The 25,936-nt window shown below is 40.3% G+C and overlaps 1 protein-coding gene across 1 annotated transcript in view; it reads left to right on the forward strand.

The window, feature by feature from the left end:
- The first annotated feature begins 5,236 nt into the window (after window positions 1-5,236).
- Window positions 5,237-25,936, forward strand: part of LOC134343758 (V-type proton ATPase 116 kDa subunit a 1-like) — a 106,263-nt gene continuing 85,563 nt past the window's right edge. Inside the window, exons 1-6 of the mRNA XM_063042498.1 lie at window positions 5,237-5,353; window positions 5,692-5,770; window positions 5,905-6,002; window positions 9,343-9,471; window positions 18,683-18,792; window positions 23,445-23,571. Of these exons, the coding sequence (XP_062898568.1) occupies window positions 5,237-5,353; window positions 5,692-5,770; window positions 5,905-6,002; window positions 9,343-9,471; window positions 18,683-18,792; window positions 23,445-23,571 (660 nt within the window). The remainder of the gene's footprint in view (window positions 5,354-5,691; window positions 5,771-5,904; window positions 6,003-9,342; window positions 9,472-18,682; window positions 18,793-23,444; window positions 23,572-25,936) is intronic.

Below are 25,936 nucleotides of genomic sequence, written 5' to 3' on the forward strand. Positions count from 1 at the left end.
TTCAATCCAATTTTCTACATCTATGCCAAGTGACTGAACCTCCTGACCAACCTCCCATGTGGAATTTTGTCAAATGTCTTGATAAAGTCCATCTACTGCCCTGCCTTCATCAATTTTCCTGGTAACATCTTCAAAAAGCTTTATAAGGTTGGTTGGACATGACTTGCCATGCACAAAGCCATGCTGACTATCCCTAATCAATCCCTGTCTATCCAAATACTCATATACCTGATTCCTTAGAATACCTTCCAATAACTTTCCCACTATTGATATCAGACTCACTGGCTATAATTTTCTGGTTTATTTTTAGAGCTTTTCTTAAACAACTGAACAACATTAGTTTTCCTCCAATCCTTTAGTGCCTCAATTGTTGCTAGGGATGATTTAAATATTTTTGCTAGGGCCCCTCCAATTTCTGCGCGCCTCCCACAGGGTCAGACAGAATATCTTGTCATGCTCTGGAGACTTATCCACCCTAATTTGCCTCAAGACAGTTAACAATTCCTCCTCTGTAATCTGTGTAGGGTCCATGACCTCACTGCTGTTTTGCCTCACTTCTATAGACTCTGAGTCCATCTCCTGAGTAAATACCAATGCAAAAGTTCCATTTAAGATCTCCCCCATCTCTTTTAGCTCCATGCATAAGTTACTGTTCTGATCTAACAGAGGACCAATTTTGTCCCTTGCAATCCTTTTGCTCTTAACATATCCATAGAATCCCAAAGGAGCCTTCTTCACTTTGTCTGCTAGGTTAACCTTGTGCCTTCTTTTGGACTTCCTGATTTCTTTCTTAAGTGTTCTCTTACATTCTTGTATTCCATAAGCACCTCATTTGTTCCTACCTACCTATAACTGCTATGCAGCTCTTTTTTTTTCCAGAAGGAAGGCCTCAATATCTCCTGAAAACCAAGGTTCCCTTAACCTGTTATCTTTAACTTCTATTCTGACAGGCACATATAAGCTTTGCACTCTCAAAATTCCAGTTTTGAAGGCCTCCCAATTGCCAAGTACAGTACACGCTTGGCAGAAAACAGCCCATCCCAATCCACACTTGCCAGATCCCTTCTGATACCATCAATACTAGCCTTTCTCCAATTCAGAATCTCATTCCAAGGACCATGCCTATCTACTTCCACATGTACTTTGAAACTAATGGCATTATGATCACTAGATGCAAAGTGTCCCCTACACAAACTTCTGTCACCTGCTCTGTCTCACTCCCTAATGGGAGACCAAGTATCACACACTATCTCATTGTGACCTTTATGTACTGATTAAGGAAACTCTCCTGAACACATTGGACAAACTCTATCCTATCTAGTCCTTTTACAGTATGGAAGTCCCAATCAAAATGTGGAAAGTTAAAATCACCTACTATAACAACATTACATTTCTTGTAACAGTCTGCATTCTCTCTACAAATTTGTTCATCTAAATCCTGCGGACTGTTGGTTCTATATAATATAAACCCACTAATGGCATACCCTTCTTATTCTTATTCCTGGGTTCCACCCATAACTGGACAGCCCCAACTCTTACATCAGAAGGCTGTTCATTGACTTCAGTTCGGCATTCAATACTGTGATCCCCTCCAAGCTGATCGCCAATCTTTGCCAGCTTGGTATCAGCTCATCCCTCTGCGATTGGACCTTGGACTTTCTGACTAACAGACCCCAATCAGTTAAGTTAGACAACCTCTCCTCCTCTATTCTCACCCTGAACACCGGCGTACCTGAAGGCTGTGTGCTGAGCCCTCTTCTGTACTCCCTTTTCACCTATGACTGCTGTCCGGTACATGAGTCTAACTCCATAATCAAGTTCGTAGACGACACCACGGTGGTTGGCCTGATCGGAGGGGATGACAAGACGGTCTACAGGGATGAGGTCCAGCACCTGGCCGCGTGGTGTGCCAACAACAACCTGGCCCTTAACATCCAAAAGACCAAGGAGATCATTGTGGACTTCAGGCTTGCTAGGATCCACACTCACGTCCCCAACTACATCAACGGAGCTGTAGTGGAGCGTGTATCAAGCTTCAAATTCCTTGGTGCCCACATTTCTGAGGATCTCACCTGGTCCCTGAACAACTCCATTCTGGTCAAAAAGGCGCAACAGCACCTTTATTTCCTGCGGAGCATCAAGAAAGCTCACCTCTGTCCCAGGATACTGACGGACTTTTACCGCTGTACCATTGAGAGCATACTCACCAACTGCATCTCAGTGTGGTATGGCAATTGTCCTGTATCGGACTGCAATGCACTCCAGCAGGTAGTGAAAACTGCCCAGCGGATTATCGGCACCCAATTGCCCACCATTGAAAACATCTACCGTAAACACTGCCTGGGCAGGGCGAGAAGCATTATCAAAGATGCATCTCACCTTAACCATGGACTTTTTACTCTCCTCCCATCCGGTAGGCGCTACAGGAGCCTCCGCTCCCGCACCAGTAGGCGCAGGAACAGCTTCTTCCCTGAGGCTGTGACCCTGCCGAACCTCACATCACAGCGCTAAGCAGTATTGCACCCATATTGTACTGTCTCAGTACTTTTATATTGTGTGCTGTAGTACTTACTTTTTTTTGCAGTTATTTTGTAAATAACACTATTCTTCGCATTTCTGGTCAGATGTTAACTGCATTTCATTGGCTTTGTATCTGTACTCGGCACAATGACAATAAAGTTGAATCAAACCTAATCTAATCTAATAAAGCCTCCCTAGATGAGCTCTCCAGTCTGTCCTGGCTGAGCTTTGCCATAACATTTTCCATGACTAGTAACACCAGCACTCCCATTTTAATCACTGCTGCTCTGACATGTCTAAAACAACGGAGCCCTGGAGCTGCTGTTCTCTATCTATTTAAGAACTGTTTCTGCCTGTCATTCTATATGCTTTTCCTCTCTGCAAATAGGCTGGTCTGCTGGGTACATCCAAGTATGCCATAAACACGTCAGAAACAAATAACAGCTTCATCTAATTTCACCTGCCATATTCCCTCACCCTATTGTAGAAATTCCCTTTGTTTCACGCACATTTCACTGAAACCTAGATTAATTTATTTTTCTCTTTCCGCAGGTCTGATGAAGGGGCTCTCATCTGAAATGTTAATGGTTTCTCTTTCCAAGAAGCTGCATGACTTGCTTAATTTTTCCAGTACGTTCCACTTTTCTAATATTGTATTTACTCAGTTATTCTAATCTTACTGGGTAAGTCCCACCAACTTACCATTAAGAGCTCCAGACATTACCTGTCCATGAACCTGCCGAGCTGTCTTTCAAATGTTGTAATTGTACCCACATCCACCACTTTCTCTGACAGCTCATCCATATATGCACTGTGGTCTGTGTGAAAAAAAATGCCAGTCTGGTCCCCTTTAAACCTTTTCCTTCTCATCTTAAACCTATGCTCTCCAGCTGTGGAACCCCTATGCTGGGGAAAAGGCTGTGGCCATCCACCTTTACTATGTCCTCTCATGATATAAACCTCTGTATGGTCATCCCACAGCCTCCTTCAGAGTTGCATGCTTTGTCACAAATTTGAGTCATATCACTGAATAATGTAAATGTGGTCCAGGGTTGGTGTCAACTTCATATAGCCTGTGGAGTCAAAGGCAAAGCATTCTCAAAGAAGGGTGCTCAGTGGGAAGAAACTGAATTCCTTGCAGGCATTTAGTGTGGCTTTGGTAATAGATACACCAGCAGAGACACAGGCACAAAATTTGCAGAGTCTCGCAAGAAAGGCTCAGAGTGTCAACAGATTGACACCAGGTTCTACAACATCTGTGGGAAAAGGAAGAACTTCCTGTTGAGAAAAAGCTATTGCATTGAACTTTGAACTTACTTTGAACTTTGAATTTCGTAGTAGCAGCATGGGATGTCGAGCTAACGAGTGCAGTTGCAGGGAGTTTGTTTCCCATAATTGTGATATTAAGGGATATCCGTCATCAATTTCCTTGAAAGCAAAACAAAACCATGAAATCTGATGCAATCAACCAGTATGAAGCTGACTGGGAAGAATTTTGAAGAACTTTGTATACAGTATATGAAAACAGTATAATGACCTGTAAAGATCATGAAGACTGTTTACACTAAGTCAAATTCTAATGAATCTCTCCATTTATTAGTTTAGAAGGAAATCCAGACCAAAAAAAAGTACAATTGTCCTCTCAATGTCTCCAGAAACCATTTCACCCTGGGATCACCCTATCATAGATATTCCTTTTGTCCTTTCCTTGCATGTTGCCACTTTCTCAGCAACTGAAAATTGCGTTTGTTATCTCTCTATTGTAGTTGTGATGAAGGGCCTTTGATCTGAAACATTAACCCTGTTTCTTTGTCCGTAGACCCCAGTGTATACAATATTTTCTGTTTTATACCAGCCTTACAGCATCTTTTTTGTTTCATCTTCCTTTTGTAAATAAGCACATCATGAAATCCTTCAACTGCCTTTTACCATCTAACACTGCTATCTCCACAAGCTCTGTCTCAACTTAAACCATCCATTCCGCTATTTCTGGCCTCCTGTGGATACATTCGCTTTATATTCCACAGGCTTTATTGGAACTTCAGAATTCTTACTGTAGTATTGTACAAATCTATACTTTTGTTCTAGATGGTATGTGACTTCCACAATTTGACAATGAATGATCACGTAAGTATGAACGGGTTGAGAGATTATATTGGCAATTCTGTCACATTAAATGTATTGATTAATGACTGAAGAGCCCTGAGAAAAGTTTTACTATTTTGCCTCTGGATATGGCCATTAATTGAGTTTTTGTTCAATTGAAGGGAGTCCATAGTCACATTGTTCATAGTTCATTTTTGTGCATCACTAGAACACATTTGCTTGTGTTTGTCTCAGTGACTGGTCTTGTTTGCATATTATGCTTAATTTTATCATAGAGTATAAATATAAACAGTTGTGTGATAAGATAAGGTCTTCCTAAGCTCTGATAGACAAACTTACGTTCACGTTTGCTGAACGGTGAAACAACAAACTTGGGTATTCCTAGCAATCCTATTGTATGCAGCTGGATTTCCATAAAAGTTAACCATAAAGAATCAATGCTAATTAACTTAAAAATGCTTTTCAACTTAAATCTTTGGAGAAGGAAGAAGACTCAGGATTAATATATGAACTGATTGTGCAACTTTTTTTTCCAGGAGAGAACTTTGAGATCAAATAGAATAAAATAAATCTTCTGACTTCGACTTCTTGGAGAGAAATCGCAAGTGAAATGGGTTCAATTTTCAGGAGTGAGGAAATGTGCTTGATTCAACTCTTTTTTCAGACTGAAACAGCATACTGTTCGGTTAATGAATTGGGAGAACTAGGACTTGTACAATTCAGAGATGTAAGTACCATTTCATGCAAAACAAAATCTGCTGACAATGCTGTTTTCTTCCTGTTTGCAAAAAATTGACAGTGTAATAAATGTTTTCAAGCTTATCTTTATATCCCTTGAAAACAAAAGGAGCTCTTAGATATTTCGCTACTGAAACCACGTAACAGATGTGACGTTTCCTGTATTCCTTTAGCAAATTTTGAGTAAATGATTAATAATTTCTTTTTTTTGTAATTTATCTTTCATTGAAGTTCATCATCAAACAAATATTGGACACAATACTGTCTATCAATAAGCCTTTCACATTGTTAATAACATCTCATCTGATTCTTCCCTTACGCTTGGAGCTGAATCCAGGGATTGTTGCATTCCAGAGAAAATTTGTGAATGAAGTCAAGCGATGTGAAGAAATGGAAAGAATTCTACGTAGGTTTTCAGAGAAAGATTGTACCCCAGTTGCATAATTACAATTTTACTTATATAATTTATTTAGAAAAATTATCACCATTGTTAAAAACTAATGTGCTTCAAGCTGTGTGTTATTTACTTCCCTTCTGCAGGCTTTTTAGAAAAAGAAATTACAAAAGCTAATATCCCAATCATTGAAAGTGCAGAAAATGATAAAGCCCCTTGCCCCAGAGATGTCATTGAACTGGAGGTAAGCCTTGATTTCTGCAAATACTGATGTTATTGGTTATGCAGGATATTGTTACCTTCTTCTTCTGTGATTCCTTTATAATATGGATAACATTTTAAGAAATATTGAGTCATGTTTAGATTTTTAAAATCCCATAAGTTTAATGTTATAGTATTACATAGTATGATTAGGTTTGCTCTGTGGAAACCTTCCATGATGTAAACAGAATTGTTCTTGGTAAATAAGATTCAAAATTTAATTTAGATTTGATTTAATATTTATCACTTTCTTCTCATATATTTATGAGGAATATGCAAATTAATTACTGTATTGTGCACATTGTTGTCCGCCGGTTGTTATATTTGCCTTGCTGTATTTCCACACACAGATCTCATTTCCCAGTGACTTTCATCTTTCACATTAATGTGCTATTCATTGACTTATGGGAAGACAAGATGACTATTCCTTCAACTCCTTTTTGTTCTGTACCAATTTTCTTGCTAGAAATTGGTGAGCCATATTCAGTTAAGGAGTCAATCAAAAAATATAAAAAATTAATGTATGACCTCTGATTGAGAGTCTAATGATTTAAGAATGGCCAATCACTATTCACCATTATAGATATTTTCTTTTTATTTAGATTCTAACCTCTTCCAACATTACTCCTTTGGTAACTATTTGGGGCATTTTGATTATCATGCATGTGACAATAATCATTCTGGACAATACAACGATCTAGAAATCATAGACCATAAGACATACAGTAGGAGCATAATTAGGCTATTTGGCCCAGCAAGTCTGCTCTCCCAGTCCATCATGGCTGATTTATTATCCTTCTCAACCCCATTCTCCTCTCTTCACCTTTCACACCCTTACTAATCAATCTCTGCTTTAAATATACCCAGTGAATTGGTTCCACAGTCATATGTAGCAATGAATTCCGCAGATTCACCACCCTCTGGCTAAAGAAATTCCTCCTCATTTCTGTTCTAAAAGGGCATCCTTCTATTCTGAGGCTGGTCCTCTGGCCCTAGACTCCCCCACTACAGAAAAAATTCTCTCAACATCCACTCCATCTATGCCTTTCAATTTTCAATAGGTTTCAATGAGGTCCCCTGTCATTCTTCTTAGCTCCAGTGAGTATAGGCCCAGAGCCATCAAACACTCATCACATGTTAATCCTTTCATTCCTATGAACCTCCTCTGGACTCTCTCCAATGCCAGCACATCTTTTCTTAGATAAGGGCCTCAAAATTGCTCACAATACCCTCAGGATTAAATACCACATTTATATTTGCGTGTCCTCGAAATGAATGCTAATTTTGCATTTGGTTTCCTTAACACCAATTCAACCTGCAAGTTAACCTTTAGGGAATTCTGCATGGGGACTCCTAAATCTCTTTGCACCCCCAATTTTGGAATGTTTTCCCCATATAGAAATTAGTCAACACTTTTATTCCTTCTACCAAATTGCATGACCATATAGTTCCCTTCTCTATATTCCATCAGCCTCTTCTTTGCCCATTCTCCTAATCTGTCCTTCTGAAGGCTCCCTGCTTCCTCAATTCTACCTGCCCCTTCACCTATCTTCTTATTGTGTGCAAATTTGGACAAATAATTTGGTCATCCAAATCATTTACTTATCTTCCTGCTGCCTTAACAGGGACGGTCCCCTGCGGAAAACCATGGATTTTATCTTGTTTAGGAGCCTCATGTGCAGTACCTTATCAAAGGTCTTCTAAAAATCCAAGTAAACAATATCCACTGACTCTCTTTTCTCTATCCACCTTTTATTTCCTCAAGCAATTCCAACAGATTTATCAAACAATATTTCCCCTTAAGAAAACTATGCTGACCTTGGGTTATTTTATCATGTGCCTCCAAGTACTCCGAGTTCTGACTCCTCATCTTTTTTCTCCAGTCCTGCTGAAGTGTCTTAGAAGCATCAACTGTACTCTTTTCCATAGATGCTGCCTGGCCTGCTGAGCTCCTCCAGCATTTTGAGGGTCTTTTTACCTCAAGGATTCTACATATTCTGATCCTATCACCTCTTTCTAAGGATTTAATTTCATTTTTTACCTATCGAACCACTCCACCCGACCCCTTCTGCCTACCTGCATGTCCTTTCAATACAAGGTGTATCCCAGAATATTAAGCTCTCAGCTATGATCTTCTTTCAGCCAAGACACAACCATGCCAATAACATCATACCTGCCAATTTCTAACTGCGCTAAAAAGATCATCTACCTTATTCCCTAGACTGTGTGCATTCAAATATAACACCTTCACTCTTGTTTTCATCAGCTTTTTTGATTTTGCCCCAGTCAATTCATCCCACTGACTGCAACTTTGTACTATTATTTGCCTGTCCTTCCTGACACTGCACCTGCTTGTATACCGACTACCCATCCTCAACCATATCATTCTGGTTCCTTTCCCCTGCCAAATTAGTTTAAACCATCCCAGACAGCTCTAGTAAACCCACCCACAAGAATATTGGTTCCCCCTTAATTTCAGGGTAACCCATCCTTTATTGTACAGGTCAGACATTCCCAGTAAGAGATCATAATGATCCAGAAATCTGAAACTATCTGGGCTTCTAGGATAAACTTAAAACAACATTTCTGAAATAATAAATGACTACTAATTTCACTGTTTAATACAATCACAATAGCAGAATCAGTTGGGCATAGATTTTTCATCACTTTTTTTTTCATCAGAGTGCAATAAGATCAACCACAATTTTATTGAAGGGGGAAGATGGCTGTAAGGACATTTTGCCTATTGTTTGTGTGTACCTTACACTTGTACTGGACTTTATAATGCTATTCTCGAAGGACTATGTAGTTCTCCTCTGATTTCTAGAAATTGTTTTTACCAATATTTTCTTCCCCAAATGGTTGTCCTCACATTCTGAGCAATGAGTGCCACAGACCTTAATGAAGTATATGTTCCTATGTTCCACATAACCAAACCTTGTCACAATGGTTCAGAATAATTACAGTTAAAATTAATCCTGGAAACTATTTCCATTGAAATGTAACAAACGTTCTAAGTATTAACTGTATCTTATCTCCATAATTTCTATCTTTAACGAATATTTATACTGATAGATTCATAGCAATCTGTCTGCGATTTAAAGCAACTAAAAGGCAAAGTGCCAAACAATTTATACTTTGCTTATAATTTCAATCAAAAGATATTTTAATCCTTTTTATAAAATGATATTTTATCCATCAACATTTCAATCCATTGTCTTCTCCGTATGTTAATTTTAATTGTGCTTATCTGCTCCCTATAAAGGTTTTTAGCAGAGCAATAAGTAATTGAAATAGTAACATCCTCATGGTTTCTCATTTAGACTGCTTTTGAAAGGCTGGAAAAGGAGCTGAAAGAGATCAACACAAACCAAGAAGCTTTGAAAAATAATTGCCTGGAGCTGACAGAGCTAAAATTTCTTCTTCAGATAACTGAAGACTTCTTTGAAGAGGTATGTCAGTTATTATCACAGAGAGAAGTTATTACAGATGATGTTATAGCAGCGTCATCAAGTAACAAGTGCCATCAAGAGAAATATTAAAGTGTTCTCTACTTAGGATAGTTCTACTAATATGTCTAATTTAGTATTTATTTTGTATTTCATTCTTATAACTGCTTAATAGGTAGTACTGGGATTTAACGATTATTTTGTTTGGAAAAACATTTTTGCCAACTGTGACATTATCCTTCATCTTCCATACTAGTCCCAACACACATATACAAACAAACACATAACCCACATCGAGATAGTAAATAATGCAGATATTGTAAGTCTGAAATAAAAACAGAAAATGCTGGAAATACTTAGCAGGAAAGGCAGCATATGTAGAGAGAGAGACAGAGTTAGTGTTTCAGGTCAGGAACTTTTTATTCCATTGCTTTTATCCATCATTACATTACTCTTCCATACTGTTAGGATTGGAAGACTCTTGGCTGTTAGTCAGGCAGTCATTTTACCCTTGCCCAAATTATTATATAGCTGATAACCAAAACTGTTAAAAGATAACAAAATAAATAAGGCCACTGCACAATTTTTTCCTAGGCTGCTTAGAGAAAAACTCCGAAACATTCCTGGATGGATAACAACCTCCAGGTCACTGTCTCTTTGGTGGAGACTCCTGCTTACTAGAAGTTCAAGAACAAAGCAGAATCTTGCCTGCATTTGGCATAGATGTAGTCCTGATAAATTAATCAGATTCAATGAAAAAGTCAATTCTCAGAAATTAACTGTAGTAGACATAATGGTGGCATCTGTTAGTCTCGCGAGACCATGGATCTGCGCCTGGAAAGTCTTGCTTCAGTCTGTGTTAGTGCAGCATCTGTTGTGGCTGTAGAGTCCCACACGGGAGTGACAGTGTCGGCTGCAGCGACTGCACTTGAAGGCGCTGTCCTCCAGTGTTGTCTTGGTGCTGTTTTTCCGACGAGTGCGCTTTTCTTCAGCAGCAAGCCTCAGCTTCTCTTCTCCTCTTTTTAGACCTCTGCATAGTTCCAGCCTCCAGTGAGAGCGATCGCTTGCGATGTCCTCCCTCCTCCCGACGTTCATGTTCAGTGACTTCATATCTCTCTTGCAGACATCTTTGAAACAAAGATGGGGCCGCCCTTGTGCTCTCTTGCCAGAGGCCAGTTCCCCATACAGCAGGTCTTTTGGGATCCTCCCATCTGACATGAGGTGTACGTGGCCCAGCCAGCGGAGACGGCATTGTTGGAGCCGGGTTAGAGGCTAGGTATCTGGGCGCGAGCCAGGACCTCATTGTTGGTGACTCAGTCGGTCCACGTGATGTCCAGGATGCGTCTCAGGCTGCGAAGGTGGAAGGCGTTGAGACGCAGCTCTTGTCTGGAGTAGAGGCTCCAGGTCTCGCTGCCGTAAAGCAGTGTGCTGAGGACGCAGGCCCTGTAAACTGTGGTGTGCGTTGTCAGCTTTCTGTTCTCCCAGACTCTCTTTGTCAGCCTGGCGAACGTTGAAGCTGCTCATCTGATCCGTCTATTGATCTCGGGGTCTAGGGAGAGACTGTCGGTGGTGGTGGAGCCAAGGTATGCAAACTCGTGAACTACCTCCAGCTCGTAGTTGTTGATGGTAATGGCAGGGGGGTGCTCAATGCCTTGGCCCAACACGTTGGTCTTCTTCAGGCTGATGGTCAAGCTGAAGTCCTGGCAAGCTCTTGAGAAGCTGTCCATGAGGCGTTGCAGTTGCTCTTCAGAGTGTGTTGCCAGTGCCGCATCGTCTGCAAACAACATGTCCCTGATGAGTACTTCGCGAACCTTGGTTTTTGTCCTCAGCCGGGACAGACTGAACAGCCTCCCGTCCGATCTGGTGTGGAGATAGACACCATCAGTTGATGTTCCAAAGGCGTGCTTCAGCATGACTGCGAAGAAGATGTCAAACAGGGTGGGGGCAAGCACACAGCCCTGCTTCACACCGCTGCGGATGTTGAAGGCCCCTGAAGAAGAGCTGTCGAACTGAACGACGCCCTTCATGTCTGTGTGGAATGACTGAACCATCCTGAGGAGCCTCGGGGGGACAACCAATCCTGGTGAGGATTTTGAACAGGCCATTTCTGCTCACAAGGTCGAAGGCCTTCGTAAGGTCAATGAAAGCGACGTAGAGTGGTTGCCTTTGTTCTCTGCATTTCTCTTGTAGCTGTCGAAGGGAGAAGGTCATGTCGATTGTGGAGCGTTCCGACCTGAAACCGCACTGAGACTCGGGATATACCCTTTCGGCTATTTTCTGCAGTCTGTTCAGGACCACGTGGGCGAAGACCTCCCCAAAGATGCTCAGCAAGGAGATTCCCCTGTAGCTGCTACAGTCACTTCTGTCCCCTTTGTTCTTATATATGGTGACAATGTTGCAGTCTCTCATGTCTTGCGGCACTGCTCCCTCTGTCCAGCACTGGCACAGTAGTTCATGCAGGTGGTTTAGCAGGATGTCCTTTGCACATTTGATGGCCTCTGGTGGAATGCCATCCAATCCTGGTGCCTTCCCAGTGGGCAAGCTGTCGATGGCTTTACTCAGCTCTTCAGCAGTCGGCAATGTAGACATAGGTCCTTACAAAAAGGTGGAAATATAGAAGTGGATCTGCATATACAGGAATTTGAAGCAACAAACAATTTGCTGGAGAAACTCAACATTTTGCGTCAAACCCTTGCATCAGGCTTTAGGGTACTACTCATAAAATATTGGGACAGCATGAGGCAAGGCCAGGAGAGCCACCCTGTACTTCTGTACACAATGCAGATGGGAATGTAAAGTAGCCAAAAAATATAGGGATGTGTGTGTATTTTGTTGGAGAGGTTGGACAACCAGAATTTCGAGAACAATGGAACAGATTTGATGCTAACTAATACTACAAATGCATGAACAGTGAGCAAGTTGCATGTACTTGAGCAGGGACTTTATCTCTGATCTGCATTGCCAAGGAGCAGAACCCAGAAATGGGACCCTATAGAATTAAAAACAGACCATTGCAATTAGTTTCTATGCTTCTGGATGTTTTAACATACCGTACCTGTAGTACATATCAATTGTACGCCTCTGGCATTTAGGGCAGCAGTGAAGGTCTTCCATCTCTAGCGGTGTCCAGGGCATCCAAGAGGATCACAACCTTGTTGCATTTGGAGGCTTGCGTGCTTCAATGAGTCAGAGAGTTATGTTGGCTGAAATCAGGGTTTTATGCTTTGGCTCTTGTTAGGGTCACCCATGCCAAACAGGTCAGAAGGTAGAGAACAGACTAAGAGTGGTCCACTGGTCCTCCAGGTTCAAGGGCTCAGCTCAGGACTAACAGCTCTGCCTAGTAAACACAATTGTAACTGGAACAGCAATGAAAAATCCTTCTATATCATCACATCTTCCTTCGGTAAAACAATAAGTTTAGTAATGACCTGTGAAAGAGACAGGAGTGATTTTTCCAACCAACTGTGATGGGTTTCCTATTGACAAAATGTTTCATTATCTTTATTTTGCCTTCTATACAATTATTGTCTTCCCTTGATCAACTGGAAGAATTACAGTGACCATAAGAATTCGCATGCTAATAAAAACTTCACTTATTCCAAGATACCACTTTGAAATTTAAACTAAAAATATGAACTAGAAACTAATGACTATATTGGATGTGTTCCTGAGGCACACATTTTGAAAGTTTTAAATGTATTCAAGGAGAGGAGAGGATGGAATTTTGGTACCTATACCAAAAGAATGCCTGACTCTTCTTCTTTGAGGGTCTTATTCCCTCAACCTCAAAGTTAGTCAGTGAGAATCAAAATTATAGAAAGTATTAAAATTGGCTCTAATGATTCCTATTCAATCATATAATCCAAACTTGATTGTATGTAAATTTTGTCTTTTGATTATTAAATTCTGACTTAGGGGACTAAATATTGGAACATGTCACCTTAAGGAAAAGTTACATCCATTTTTTAAATCCATCTGCCATTCTTGCTGCCTATCCTATGTGGACATTAGATAATACCTAATGTCATAATTAGGCATCATCTAATGTCCACATAATTCTTTTGGGCACCATCAGGCTTTATAACCTTTACATCCCCCTAATGCACAATGTCTCAGTCTTTCCTCCCATCATCTTCAAAACCTCACACTGCCCAATGACCTACCACATCAGGTCTGGGATTTCAGACCAGGGTGTGTCTGGTTTGAGTGATATGACTGATGAGACAGTGGAGAGAGCAAAGCAGTTCTGCAGTAATCATATCCAACTCTGAGCCAATGCTGAATGAGCACAGGAGAATTTTCAGTAGTTCCTGTGAAAGAACAAGGAATAGTTCACAAATGAGCACATACTTTAGACTATTTGATGATAGCGTGAATTCTATTCAGAATAAATATTGTCACCCTCTCATTACTCTGAGTTCCAAATGATGATGTCTATGATTCTATTCCTAAAGCAGAGAAGTTTGTTTACTTACTGTCTCCCCAATGATCAACAGCTTGTCGGGCATCACATGCAAATTTGTTGGTGATTTGAATAGCAGATTGGAAGAAGAAATAACAACGGAACTACAAACAAAAATTGAGAATGTTGTAAACACTCAGCAGGTCTGCCAGCATCTGTAGAAAGAAAAACAGAGCTACTGATTTAAGCAAAGACTTTTTCACTGATCAATACCTTTGTTTCTTATTTACTTTTGAACTTTATTACAAGGAGATTGAGAAAATAAAATAACATACCAGTCATGTTCACTTACTGCCAGATATCTACCTATTTCCATTCTCTAATGGACCTTGATCCTGCCAAAAGCACCTTAGATCCTAACTTAAGTTTAAAATGAAATTGTTTTGTAATACCACAGTCAAGTAATGTCCATTCTAAACAATATTTAAAGTGATTTTAATTACATCCTCCTGAGCAACGTACAATAGCTGCTGTTTCAGAGGAGCATTGTGTGAGAGAAACTTTGCTTTACCAGACTGGTTATGTCATTCCTGCAACATGAAATGAAACTGACAGATGGCAAAGTATTATTTAGAGAAGTCGAATGGATTACAGTCTTGTTCTTTGCAAATGGCACCTTCCAAGCTGTTACAAGAGGTAGCAGCAGAGCCAGCCTGTTTGCTGTTCATACTTACATTACAAAATGATAAATCTCTTGTTTGCTAGACATTCATTCACCAAGGGTTACTGGAACCAGCAACTAGAAATCGGAGTTTCACCAGTCCAGGGCATCACTGTACGAAACTATGGCTTTATTCAGATGATTTAACCTCAGGAAAGTACAGTAATGTCCTATTACTGGATGTTCATCATGGTTTCTACTACTCACAAGGTGCTTTAATATTGCACCAATCCACCAAATACCAAATCCCTACTCCGTGTCCCATGACGGGAAGTATGAGGCTGGCAACTGAAGGACAGGAGGTACCATCAGTATGTCTGTCTTGCAACAAAAAAAGCTGCAATTCTGTTTTTATATTCTGTGTTCAATGTAATTAAAATAGGTGTTACAATATGGTTCTGATAGCCTTGAAAACCCTAAAAAAAACTTCATAAATTACCAAACTATTTCTTGTACCTTCAGCCAAATTACATTACAGAAATGAGAAACCTAGTGTTGTATCAGCAAATCAATTGCATTTCAGCAAACCCTAGAGAATATAAACAGAAAGTGCTGGAAATAATAGGTAAGAACTCCATAGCTACCATTTCAGGCCAATAACCTTTCATCAAAATCTGATAGTTCCCTTATCCACCTTCTTCACATACAACATTGACGATTAAAAGTATCAACCCCCTGAAAGCTAGTACATTTAAAATTACTGCATAGTAAACAAGACTGTAGGAGGCATAACGTACAGTGCCTTGAAAAAGCATTCGGCCTCCACAATTATTTTCACATTTTACTGTCTCATTTTCTAAATTTAAAACATATTGAAGCAGGATATTTTGAGCTATTCTACAAAATATTTTGCATCATGTCAAATTAAAAGAAAAATTCCAAAATTCAAAAACCTATCAACAATTTACTTAAAATTAAAAACCAAAATTGTGAGGCTGGAAAAGTTTCCATCCCTTTTATAATTACTACTCTAATTTCCCTCCGGCGAGATACTATTCCCTTAGCAACTTACCCAATTTGTTGATAAATATGTAGGAAATCAGAGGATCACCTGAATAAATACCCCCTCTTTCTGTAAGGTCCAACAGTATGGTAGATGTTCATCAGACCAAACCAAAATGAAACAAAAAACAGCATTCAAGACAAGTCGGGGAAATGATAATGGAGAATCTCAAATCTGGGGAACAGTACAAGGCCATATCAAAGGCACTGAACACACCTTGGAGCTCAGTGCAGTCCATCATAAAAAAGTGGAAAAGATATGAAACCACAGCCACACTGCCTAGGTCAGGTTTTCCCTCTAAACTTCGTCACTGGAGACGAATGGCACATGTACGAGAGGTTACTGTGATGTCAACAGTCACTTTAAGGGAACTGCAATAGTCAGTGACTGCAACAGGATCCACAATCTCTAAGGCCTTGCATAAAAAGGGTATTTATGGAAGAATGGCAAGGAAGAAGCCCTGGCTAAAAAAAAAAATATCCTTGCCCATAAAGACTTTGCAAGCCATCACTTATAAAATACTATAAAGATGTGGAAAAAGGTCTTGTGGTTAGGCGAGGCTGAAATGGAACATTTTAGCCTTAAGAGTAAGCGGTATGTGTGGTGTAAATCTTATACTATGCATTAGCTAGGTAACACCATTCCCACTGTAAAGTATGGTGGAGGTAGCATCATGCTGTGGGCATGCTTTTTAGCAGCAGGGACTGGAAATATGGTCAGAATTGATGGGAAGATGAATACTGCTAAATACAGAGAGGTCCTGGATAAAAACTTGCCGGAAAGCTTAAAACGGGGAGGAAGTTCATCTTCAGCAGGGCAAAAACCCAGAGCACACTGACAGAACAACCACAGAGTGGCTTAAAATGAAGAAAAGTGATGCCTTTGAGTGTTCCGGTCAGTACCCTGACCTTAACCTGATTGAACATCACTGGCAAGACCTCAAGATTGCTGTCCACCACCGCTCCTCAACCAAAATGTACAGTTTGATCAGTTTTGCTGGAAGAAATGGGCAAATCTTGCTCTATCATGGTGGTCAAAGCAAATAGAGACTTACCTGTATCCAAAAAGACTCTAATAGCTGTGAGAGGTCGTTTAACTAAGTACTGAACAAAGGGGGATGAATACTTTTGAATTGCTGACATTTCAGTTTTTGAATCTTTAGCTTTTCATGCTTTACAATTTTTTTCTGTTTATTTGGGGGCTCTACTGTGATAAAAGAGCATATAGTTCACAGATAAAAATTCTCAGTTGAAGTGATCATAATCCCTGGTTGTAATACCCATTTATGTGAACAAAGGGTTGGGAGATGAATACTTTCAGAAAGCATTGTATCATTCATTATACTTGCTGGGAAATGTGTTTCCTCATTCTCTTCTATCCTGCATGAGAAAGGAATAATTCAAAGTTAAAATTCAACTTATTGTCATTTGCACAAGTACAGGAATGCACAGATACAATGGAAAAAATACTTGTAGCAGCAGCACAGACACATAGCATCAAATACACAACATTCAAAAGAAATAAAAACATAAATTATGTACAACTTTTGCGAGAAAGAACACAATTACAACATAAAGCAAAGTTATTGTACTACAAAATGATCTAAACAGCCATACAGTTGCTGTACTGGGGTAATGATTAAAGCTGCACAGGTTGGTTCAAGAACCAAATGGTTGAAGAGAAACTGTCCTTGAATCTGGTGGTGTGGGACTTTAGGTTTCGGTACCTCCTTACCAATGGAATTTTACACATTTCCCTGTATAGTTATGAAGGAATTAGTGTTAAAATGGAAGCAGACAAGATATTAAATTTCCAGTTGGCGCAAGTTGTATGAAGGTTTATGAGATGTACAAATTGGTGTCAAGAGGCAATATTCCCATTGTTATTCAAATAATAGAGTTAAATAATGATCTTCAAAAAGCCATTTGATTAATTGTTATACGTTCACCATGAAGTGCAAAATTCAAACATCAGCCCAAATACTTTAGTTTAGTTTGCATATGAAATCATACTCAATCAGCATAAGAACTACATTATTTATGTATGATTTCTCAAAAGTCTACAAAGGACTTTCAGCTCAAATATATTAAAGATTAAACAGGATTATGTAAGAAACAGGTTCTGATCAGAATACTTAAACATTAGTGGTCAGATTTGATTTGTTGTCTTCATCTTTTCATCTTGACATATTGCTTAGCTTATGAATAAATGTTTCGCATCACACACAAAATGCTGGAGGAACTCAGCAGGCCAGGCAGCATCTATGGAAAAAAGCACAGCCGACGTTTCGGGCTGAGACTCTTCGGCAAGACTAAACGTTTAGTTTTGGTTTACTAACAAATGTGATACTACTTTTTAAGAGGACAGGATATGTGGTCTGGTGCATTATAGCATGACATGTTTAAAACTTCTGGAGATGATGCAAGTTATTTATGAACACTCTCAATTTGTTAGGAGGGAACAACATTGTAGCAGCTGTAGAACTGCCTCGCCCCTACGCATCTGGATCGGGGTACTGCTTCAAAATCTGTCTTAACTCCTTATTAAACCTCCCAAAATTAAAATATTTTATCCCCATTAGTAATGAAATTTGCAAGGAACATATCCCCAAAGCAAGCCACAATTTCTGGGATCAACACCTTGGAGATGTGGGGGGGGGGGTGGGCAGAGAGAAGAGAAGGAACAGAGGGGGGAAGGCATCAAATATACAGCCCAAATTATCTGGATATACATTGCCAATACTTAATTTACATGATTTCCAGCTGAGCTGACAAACTCTTGACAGGGTCAGTACTGACATCAGCACTGAGCTCATTCAACACCTCAAACAGGATGGGCATCTGTGAGTTTTCAGTCCCTGTTACTGTAAGATAAATTGCTTTTTATCAATTTGTTCTATTCTCATTTGTAGGAATAAATTAGATTCTTTTACAATAGTCCTGCAAATGGGTCTTCTGCATGGGTGTCCTATATTTACATAATTGATAAACAATCTTCACTTCATGGAAAACAAGCTTTTAGTCTGTAGTAATCGAAGAATAAAAGCACTTTGCAGCCGTTAAAGTGCATTGGGCTTTGTCTTCCCCAGGCGGAATCCCAGCTGTCAGGCTCCGAGCTGCCCTCTGAAGAGTCCGTCTACGTAACAGGGTTTTCAAGGAGACATAGCAGTACTAGCGCAGGAGGTCGTCTGAAACTGGGGTAAATATGGTCCTTTAAATGGCAGTCTACAACAGGCTTTACTAGCACAAAATACTCAAAAATACAATTGGCAGAAACAGCTCAAAGGGACGAAACACACAGCACATGAAATATGCAGCTTACATTTCTCTCCTTCCCAAGGGTTGTTGCTCTGACAGACTCTTCCATCCTTTTCCAGATAATTTGTCTTTCTACATTTAAGTTTTATTTTCATTTAGAATTCAGCTAGCTATGGTTGTTACAAGTTAAATTATGCAGTGTGGCTTCCTCTAGAAGTGCTGAAAATGTGTAAAGATAGTCTGCAATACATAACCTGTAGTCCTTGGGTTTGCATTTCTTCACATTTCGGAAATCTTTAATTATAAAAATATAATATTTATGCCTGTGTACTGGCTGCATTGGCTTTTTTTTTCATAATGCTGGAAGGATATCAGCAACAAGGTATACCCTATTAACCAAGTCAATTTGCCTCAGCTGAACAAACAAAAATCAGTTACACTGCCTCGCTCCAGAACGTACAAAATAGCTTGTTAGAGCAGCATATGATTGAGCCCACTAGAAGAAAGGCAATTCTGGATTGGGTGTTGGGTGTTGATTAGGGAGCCCTTGGGAGACAGTGATCAGAATTTAACTACAGTTTGAGAGGGAGAAGATAAAGTCAGATGTATCAGTATTACAGTGGAGTAAAGGGAATAACAAAAGACATGAGAGAGGAGCTGGCCAAATTCGATTGGAAGGGGACACTAGCAGGGGTGATGGCAGATCAACAAAGGCTGAAGTTTTCGGGGGGAATTCAAAGGACACAGGATAGATACATTCCAAAGATAAAGATAGATAGACAAAATAGATACTTTATTGATGTCACGGTAGCATTACAAATGCTCAGATATACAAATATATAAATATTAGAAGAAAAGTAAGAATGAATAAAAAATAGGTTACCTCAACCAGTCTAACAGGAGGGGATCATCACTTTCCTAGCTATAGGTTGGCTGGGGTTAAGAATGATCTTATATATTGCCCTTTGGAGCAGCACAGTTTCAAAATGTTTCAAAGGTTTCACAGGTACTTTTAATGTCAGAGAAATGTATACAAAATACACTGTGAAATTCTTCTACTTCACAACCATCCACGAAAACAGAGGAGTGCCCCAAAGAATGAATGACAGTTAAATGTTAGAACTCCAAAGCCCCCCCAGCTTCCCCTCCCACACGTAAGCAGCAGCAAAGCAACCATCACCCCCCCACCAGCAAAAAAAGCATCGGTACCCCCCCCACTGAGCAGTCAAGTGTGCAGCAAGGCATCAATAAAGACACAGAGTTGCAGTACCCCAAAGACTACTCGTTCACCCAGTAATTCGACATAGCACAGGCTCTCTCGCTCTCCCTAATAAGGGAAAAAGAGCTGTCTCCGTTTCACAGCAAGAGGGGAGACATAACAAACAACTCACTGATTTATGATGTTAAAAGTCTGTTTTTTCACTTTTTCCAAGCTCTGTGCCCAAAGAACTCGGGTCTCTGGGCACACAGCCAGCAGCCAACTTGCTGCTTTCGATCTTCCATCTCCCACGACATACTGATTTCCTGCAGAGGCACCGAACTCGAGTCTGCCTGTCTCCAGAGCCATGAAATCCCAAAACCCTGAAGGCATGCTAGTCTTCTAGGATGCATCCTTGGTATATTGAATAACAATCAGTCGCGAGACCCCGAGAGCGGGTCTCATTTCCATAGTCAGCATGTAACTCCAGGTCAGGGTCTTCAAAAGGACCCTGAAAGGAAAAAATAGAGATACTAAGGATAGAAATAGAGCTGCTTCCAAAGATGCAAGCAAAGGAGTTGCCATTAGGTGCCATCATCCCTAAGCTCCACCTACTGAAGTTGTCTTAGTCTATTCTAAAAGTGCCCCTCTATTCAGAGGGTGAGAAATATTGTCCAGAATTGCCAGGATTTTCTGTAGGGTCCTTTGTTCTACCACAGTCTCCAGTGTGTCCAGTATGACTCCTATAACAGAGCCAGTCTTTCTAATCAGTTTATTGAGCCTCTTGGCATCACCCGTGTTGATGCCATTGCCGCAGCAAACCACCACATAGAAGATTGTACTGGCAACAACAGACTGACAGAAAATGTGAAGGAGAGGCCTGCATACTCTGAAAGACCTCAGTCTCCTCAGGAAGTAGAGGTGACTCTGGCCCTACTTGTACACAGCCTCTGTGTTGGTGCTCCACTCAAGCCTGTCATCCTGGTTGCCTTCAGTGGTTGAGAAGATGTTGGAGTCCATTATTACGAACGATGTTTCAGGGTACTGAGAGGTACATGATAAAATAGGCCATAATCAGCGTGGCTTTCTTAAGGAGGAATCTTGCCTGACAAATCTGTTGAAATTTTTTGAAAAAGTAACAGGCAGGTAGACAAAGGAGATGTTGTTTACTTGGATATTCAGAAAGCCTTTAACATGGCACCATACATGAGGCTGCTTAACAAGATAAATGTTCATGATTTTACAAGAATGATACTAGCATGCATAGAAGATTGGCTTACTGGCAGGAGACAAACAGTGAGAATAAAGGGGGCCCCTTCTGCTTGGCTGCCAGTGGCAAATGGTGTTCCGCAGAGGTTGGTATAGAGTCTCTATTTCACATTGTATCTCAACGATTTGGATGATGGAATTGATGGCTTTGTTGTCAAGTTTGCAGATGATACACAGACACATGGAGGGGCAGGTAGTGCTGAGGAAGCAGGGAGTTTGCAGAAGGGCTTGGACAGATTTGGGAGAACAGGCAAAGAAGAGGCAGATGGAATATAGTGTAGGGATGTTCAAAGTTCAAAGTAAATTTACTATCATAGAAGAAATAGAGTCATAAAATACTTTCTAAACAGGGAGAAAATTCAAAAATCAGAGGTACAAAGGGTCTTGGGAGTCCTTGTGCCAGGTTCCCTAAAGGTGAACATGTACGGTGAGTCAGTGGTAAGGAAAGCAAATGCAAAGGTACCATTCAGTTTGCGAGGACTAGAATATAAGAGCAAGGATGTGTCGCTGAGGGTTTACAAGGCATTGGTCAGGCTGCACTTGGAATATTGGGCCCCTGATCTATGAAAAGATATGCTACCATTGGAGGAGGTCCAGAGGAGATTCACAAGAATGATTCCCAGAATGAAAGGGTTATTGTATGAGGTGTGTTTGATGGCTCTGGGCCCTTTACATACTGGAGTTTAGAAGAATGATGGGGGGATCCCATTGAAACCTATCGAGTATTGAAAGGCCTAGATGGAGTGGATGTGGAGACGATGTATCCTATATTGGGGGGGATCTAGGACCAGAGGGCACAGCCTCAGATTAGAAGGGTGCCCATTTAGAAAAGAGTTGAGAAACAATTTCTTTAGTCAGAACATAATGAAACTGTGGAATTATTTGCCGTGAACAGCTGTAGAGTCAAGTCGTTGAGTATACTTAAAGCGGAGGTTGATAGGTTCTTAGTTTGTTAGGTTGTCAAAGGTTATGGGGAGAATGCAGGAGAATGGGGTTGAGAGGGATAATAAATCAGCCATGATGGAACATTGGAACAGACTCGATAGCCTGACTGGTCTAAATGTGCTCCTAAGCCTTATTGTCTGTGGTCTTATTCAGTATTACGATTTAATTCCTAGGTTGTGCTGATCTATTACTTACATCCTATGGTTTTGAGATCTACTTTGATTAACAAAGATTAGATGGGCAGTTTCTTTTTCATTTGCCTTCTTTACATATTTTACCTTAAAGGACACAAAAGCCACAATTTCATTTCTTGATGTTAAACAAACCAGGAGCTGATAGGATGATCCATAATAATTCCATCACATTGAATGCTTTTTATAACAATAATTAAAGAGAATTGCTGTAACATTGTTTTACTTCAGGGTACTTGAAGAATGAGTAAGGAACATTTGCTGAAGGTAGGAGTGTTTGTGCTCTTACCTCTGTTTAAAATTGCCATTAAGTAATTTACATCAATTGCTTGTACCATAGTTATTTAATCATGATGTTTGGAGAGATCCAAAGAGCATGCTGATATTTTTATTTCTTCTAGCATAAGTTTCTATATCAAATTGCCTGTTGTTCACTCACTCTGAACTTTCTGAGATATAATACACTTATTATTAAGTTTTGGTTTATAAGATGCATACTATTTGCTTCCTATTGCATTAGACTCAACTAGAAAGTATCTTGGGAGACTTCAAATTGACACTGGTTAACAGTTGTCTGTTACCACCTAAAATGTCTATTTTTAAAGCTTATTAATATTAGAATAAACTTATGAACAAACAGCATTACACTTTACCTTATATTTTTCAAGTCTGAGGCTAGGAAGTTCATTTTCCCAGACTACACAAATGTAAGTTATCTAAGTCATCAATTGCATTAAACTCAGCTTCCAGCAGAAATCATCCAATGTTATTGATGTGTCTGATTTTTCAATACCGTGCAGCCCAATGACATTGACCCAGTTGCAGCAGTGCAACATCTGGCCTGGCTGAAACCAATATCCTTATCAGCAGGTGGAAATGATTTCTTGTTTGTATGTCTCAGGACAACATCATACAGTCAAATTATGTACAAAGCTACCAGAGAAATTAAAGATAATCCACTCTCACAGATTTCTTTTTCTCTTTATGCAGTTTTGTCACTGGGGTGATCAAGCGCGAACGATTTCCAGCTTTTGAGAGGTTATTATGGCGGGTGTGTCATGGCAATATTGTCTTACGTCATGTACAAATCAATGTCCCACCGGAGGATCCAGTGGCTGTAAGAAAAACATTTATGCTCACAATATTGGCTAATTCGGGGTGATTTCCCAAACTTGTGATATTCTGGTGGCATTTTACGCAATTTGAGTCACTCCATTGCAGGAAGGATGTATAGGGTTTGGAAAGGGTTCAGAAAGGGTTTATCAGGATGCTGCCTGGATTAGAGGTTATGAGCTAAAATGAGAGGATTCAACAAACTGGAGTTGTATTTTCTAGATCATTGGAGGCGGAGGGGAGACCTGATGGATTTTATAAAATTATGAAGTATTGTAATAAAATATTCCAAGTAATTAAATAGGATGGACACTTAGAATCTTTATCACAGATAGAAATGTCATGTAGTAGAGGACATGAATTTGAGAAGGACAAAGTTTTTTACAGAATGCCGAGTGCCTGGAACAGGCAGCTGGGATAGTGGTGGAAACAAATGAGCTAGTGGCATTTAAGAGGCGTTTAGATGAATACATAAAAATGCAGAGAATGGAGGTTATATGGATCATGTGCAAGCAGAAGAGAATTAGGTTAATTTGGCATCGTGTTTGGCACAGACATCATGAGCTGAAAGGCCTTTTCCTACTGAGTGCTGTATTGATCTGTGTTCTATTGACACCTTGCACTTGGCTGCTCTTTGTTGCTTCGAGTGAGAATTTATGAGGATCCTATAGGTGGGATGGATGCTGAAGGTAGCCGGAACTTTGAAGCAATAATAGTCCAACCTATACCTCTGTGGCCCTAAAGTTTTCTTCTGGATGCCTGCAAGTTTTACTGTGAAGACTGTGCCATGGCCATGTTCCACTCTGTAAAACATCAAGATAACTTTGGGTTTCTATACTTAGATAGGAACTAATCGGCACGTACTTACATTGCACTGAGGTGAGTCAGATGGGCAGCTCAATCAGCCAGGGAAAGACTGATATTAAAGTAAAGCAGAATCTGAAAGCACAGTGAGCGTACTGGTTGTGTTATAATTCTCCTTGAGTATAGGGGAGAGCAATTTGACCTTTTCCTAAGGGGATTGTTGGAGTTCAAAATATTTTATTACAAATGACTCCAAGGAAGATACCGCACATGGAATCACCGAAGTCTGTTGTGCAGAAACAGGCCCTGCAGCTCACCAGATCCACACTGCCCATTGTATTTCTCTACACTAATTCCATTTGCCCGTATTTGGCCTGTAGGCTTCTAAGTCTTGGTAAGTTATGCTTGTCTGGATGTTTCTACCATCTCCTCATGCTACATGTTTCACGGTCCAGCTTCATTCTGTGTGAGAAGTTTCCATAAAACACAGGAGCAGAATTAGTCCACTTGGCCCTTTGAGTCTGCTCCGTTATTAAATCATGGCTAATATATTTTCCCTCTCAACCCCATTCTCTTGTCTTCTTCCCATAACCATTGATGCCCTCAAGAACCTATCAACCTCCACTTTAATTATACCCAATTTCTTGGCCTCAACTGCCATCTGTAGCAATGAATTCCAGGGAATCACAGTCCTCTGGCGAAATAAATGTCTCTTCTCTGTTTTGAGGGGATATTCTTCTATTCTGAAGCTGTGCCTATTCTCATCCTACACTTCCCCTCTATGAAAAGCATTCTCTTCATAGCCACTCTATCTTGGCCTTTCAATATTTAACAGATTTCAATGAGATCCCATCTCATTCTTCTAAACTCCAGTGAGTACAGGCCCAGAGTCATCAAACACTCCTCACATGTTAACGCTGTCTGGAGTTTAGCCATCTGATACTTGGCTCCTGGTAGGGTCACCCATGGTGGTAAGGTCAAAGGGAAGGTTCCAGACAAAGACCTATCCAGCCAATGGATGCCACTGTACCCTGACCCCAATTTATCAATGACCATGTGGTGGCTGCCCATGCATCAGATTCCCACGCTAAGCAAAGTCACACATAGGTGTTCTCCATTAAACAAGATCGCCTAACATCCTATGTGAAGCCTGGATCAGCCACTAAAGCCATCTGAAGACCCACCATAGACAACCACTTAGGAGAACATCATCCTCAAGTTGAGTAATTACACAACTCACACTACTCTTAGACATGGGGCCCGAAACTACTCACAAAATTCTGAATGTATTCTGACCAAATGTGATCTGTCCAGTCCTCTGGAAATGAGGATTAGAATACAAATGCAGATCTAGACATGAAGTTTGCTCCTCAAATTCCCTCTGAGCCTCCTACCTCTTACCTCATACCTCATACCCATGGCCACCCACCCCCACCAAGGAAGAAGGTTATTATCAACTACCCTACCTAGACCCCTCATAATTTTATACACCTCTATCAGGATCACACTTCAGCCTCTTCCGTTCCAAGGAAAAGAAACCCAGCCTAACCAATCAATACTTTTCT

The sequence above is a fragment of the Mobula hypostoma genome, chromosome 3 (assembly GCF_963921235.1).
Source record: "Mobula hypostoma chromosome 3, sMobHyp1.1, whole genome shotgun sequence".
In the NCBI taxonomy this organism is placed as follows: domain Eukaryota; kingdom Metazoa; phylum Chordata; class Chondrichthyes; order Myliobatiformes; family Myliobatidae; genus Mobula; species Mobula hypostoma.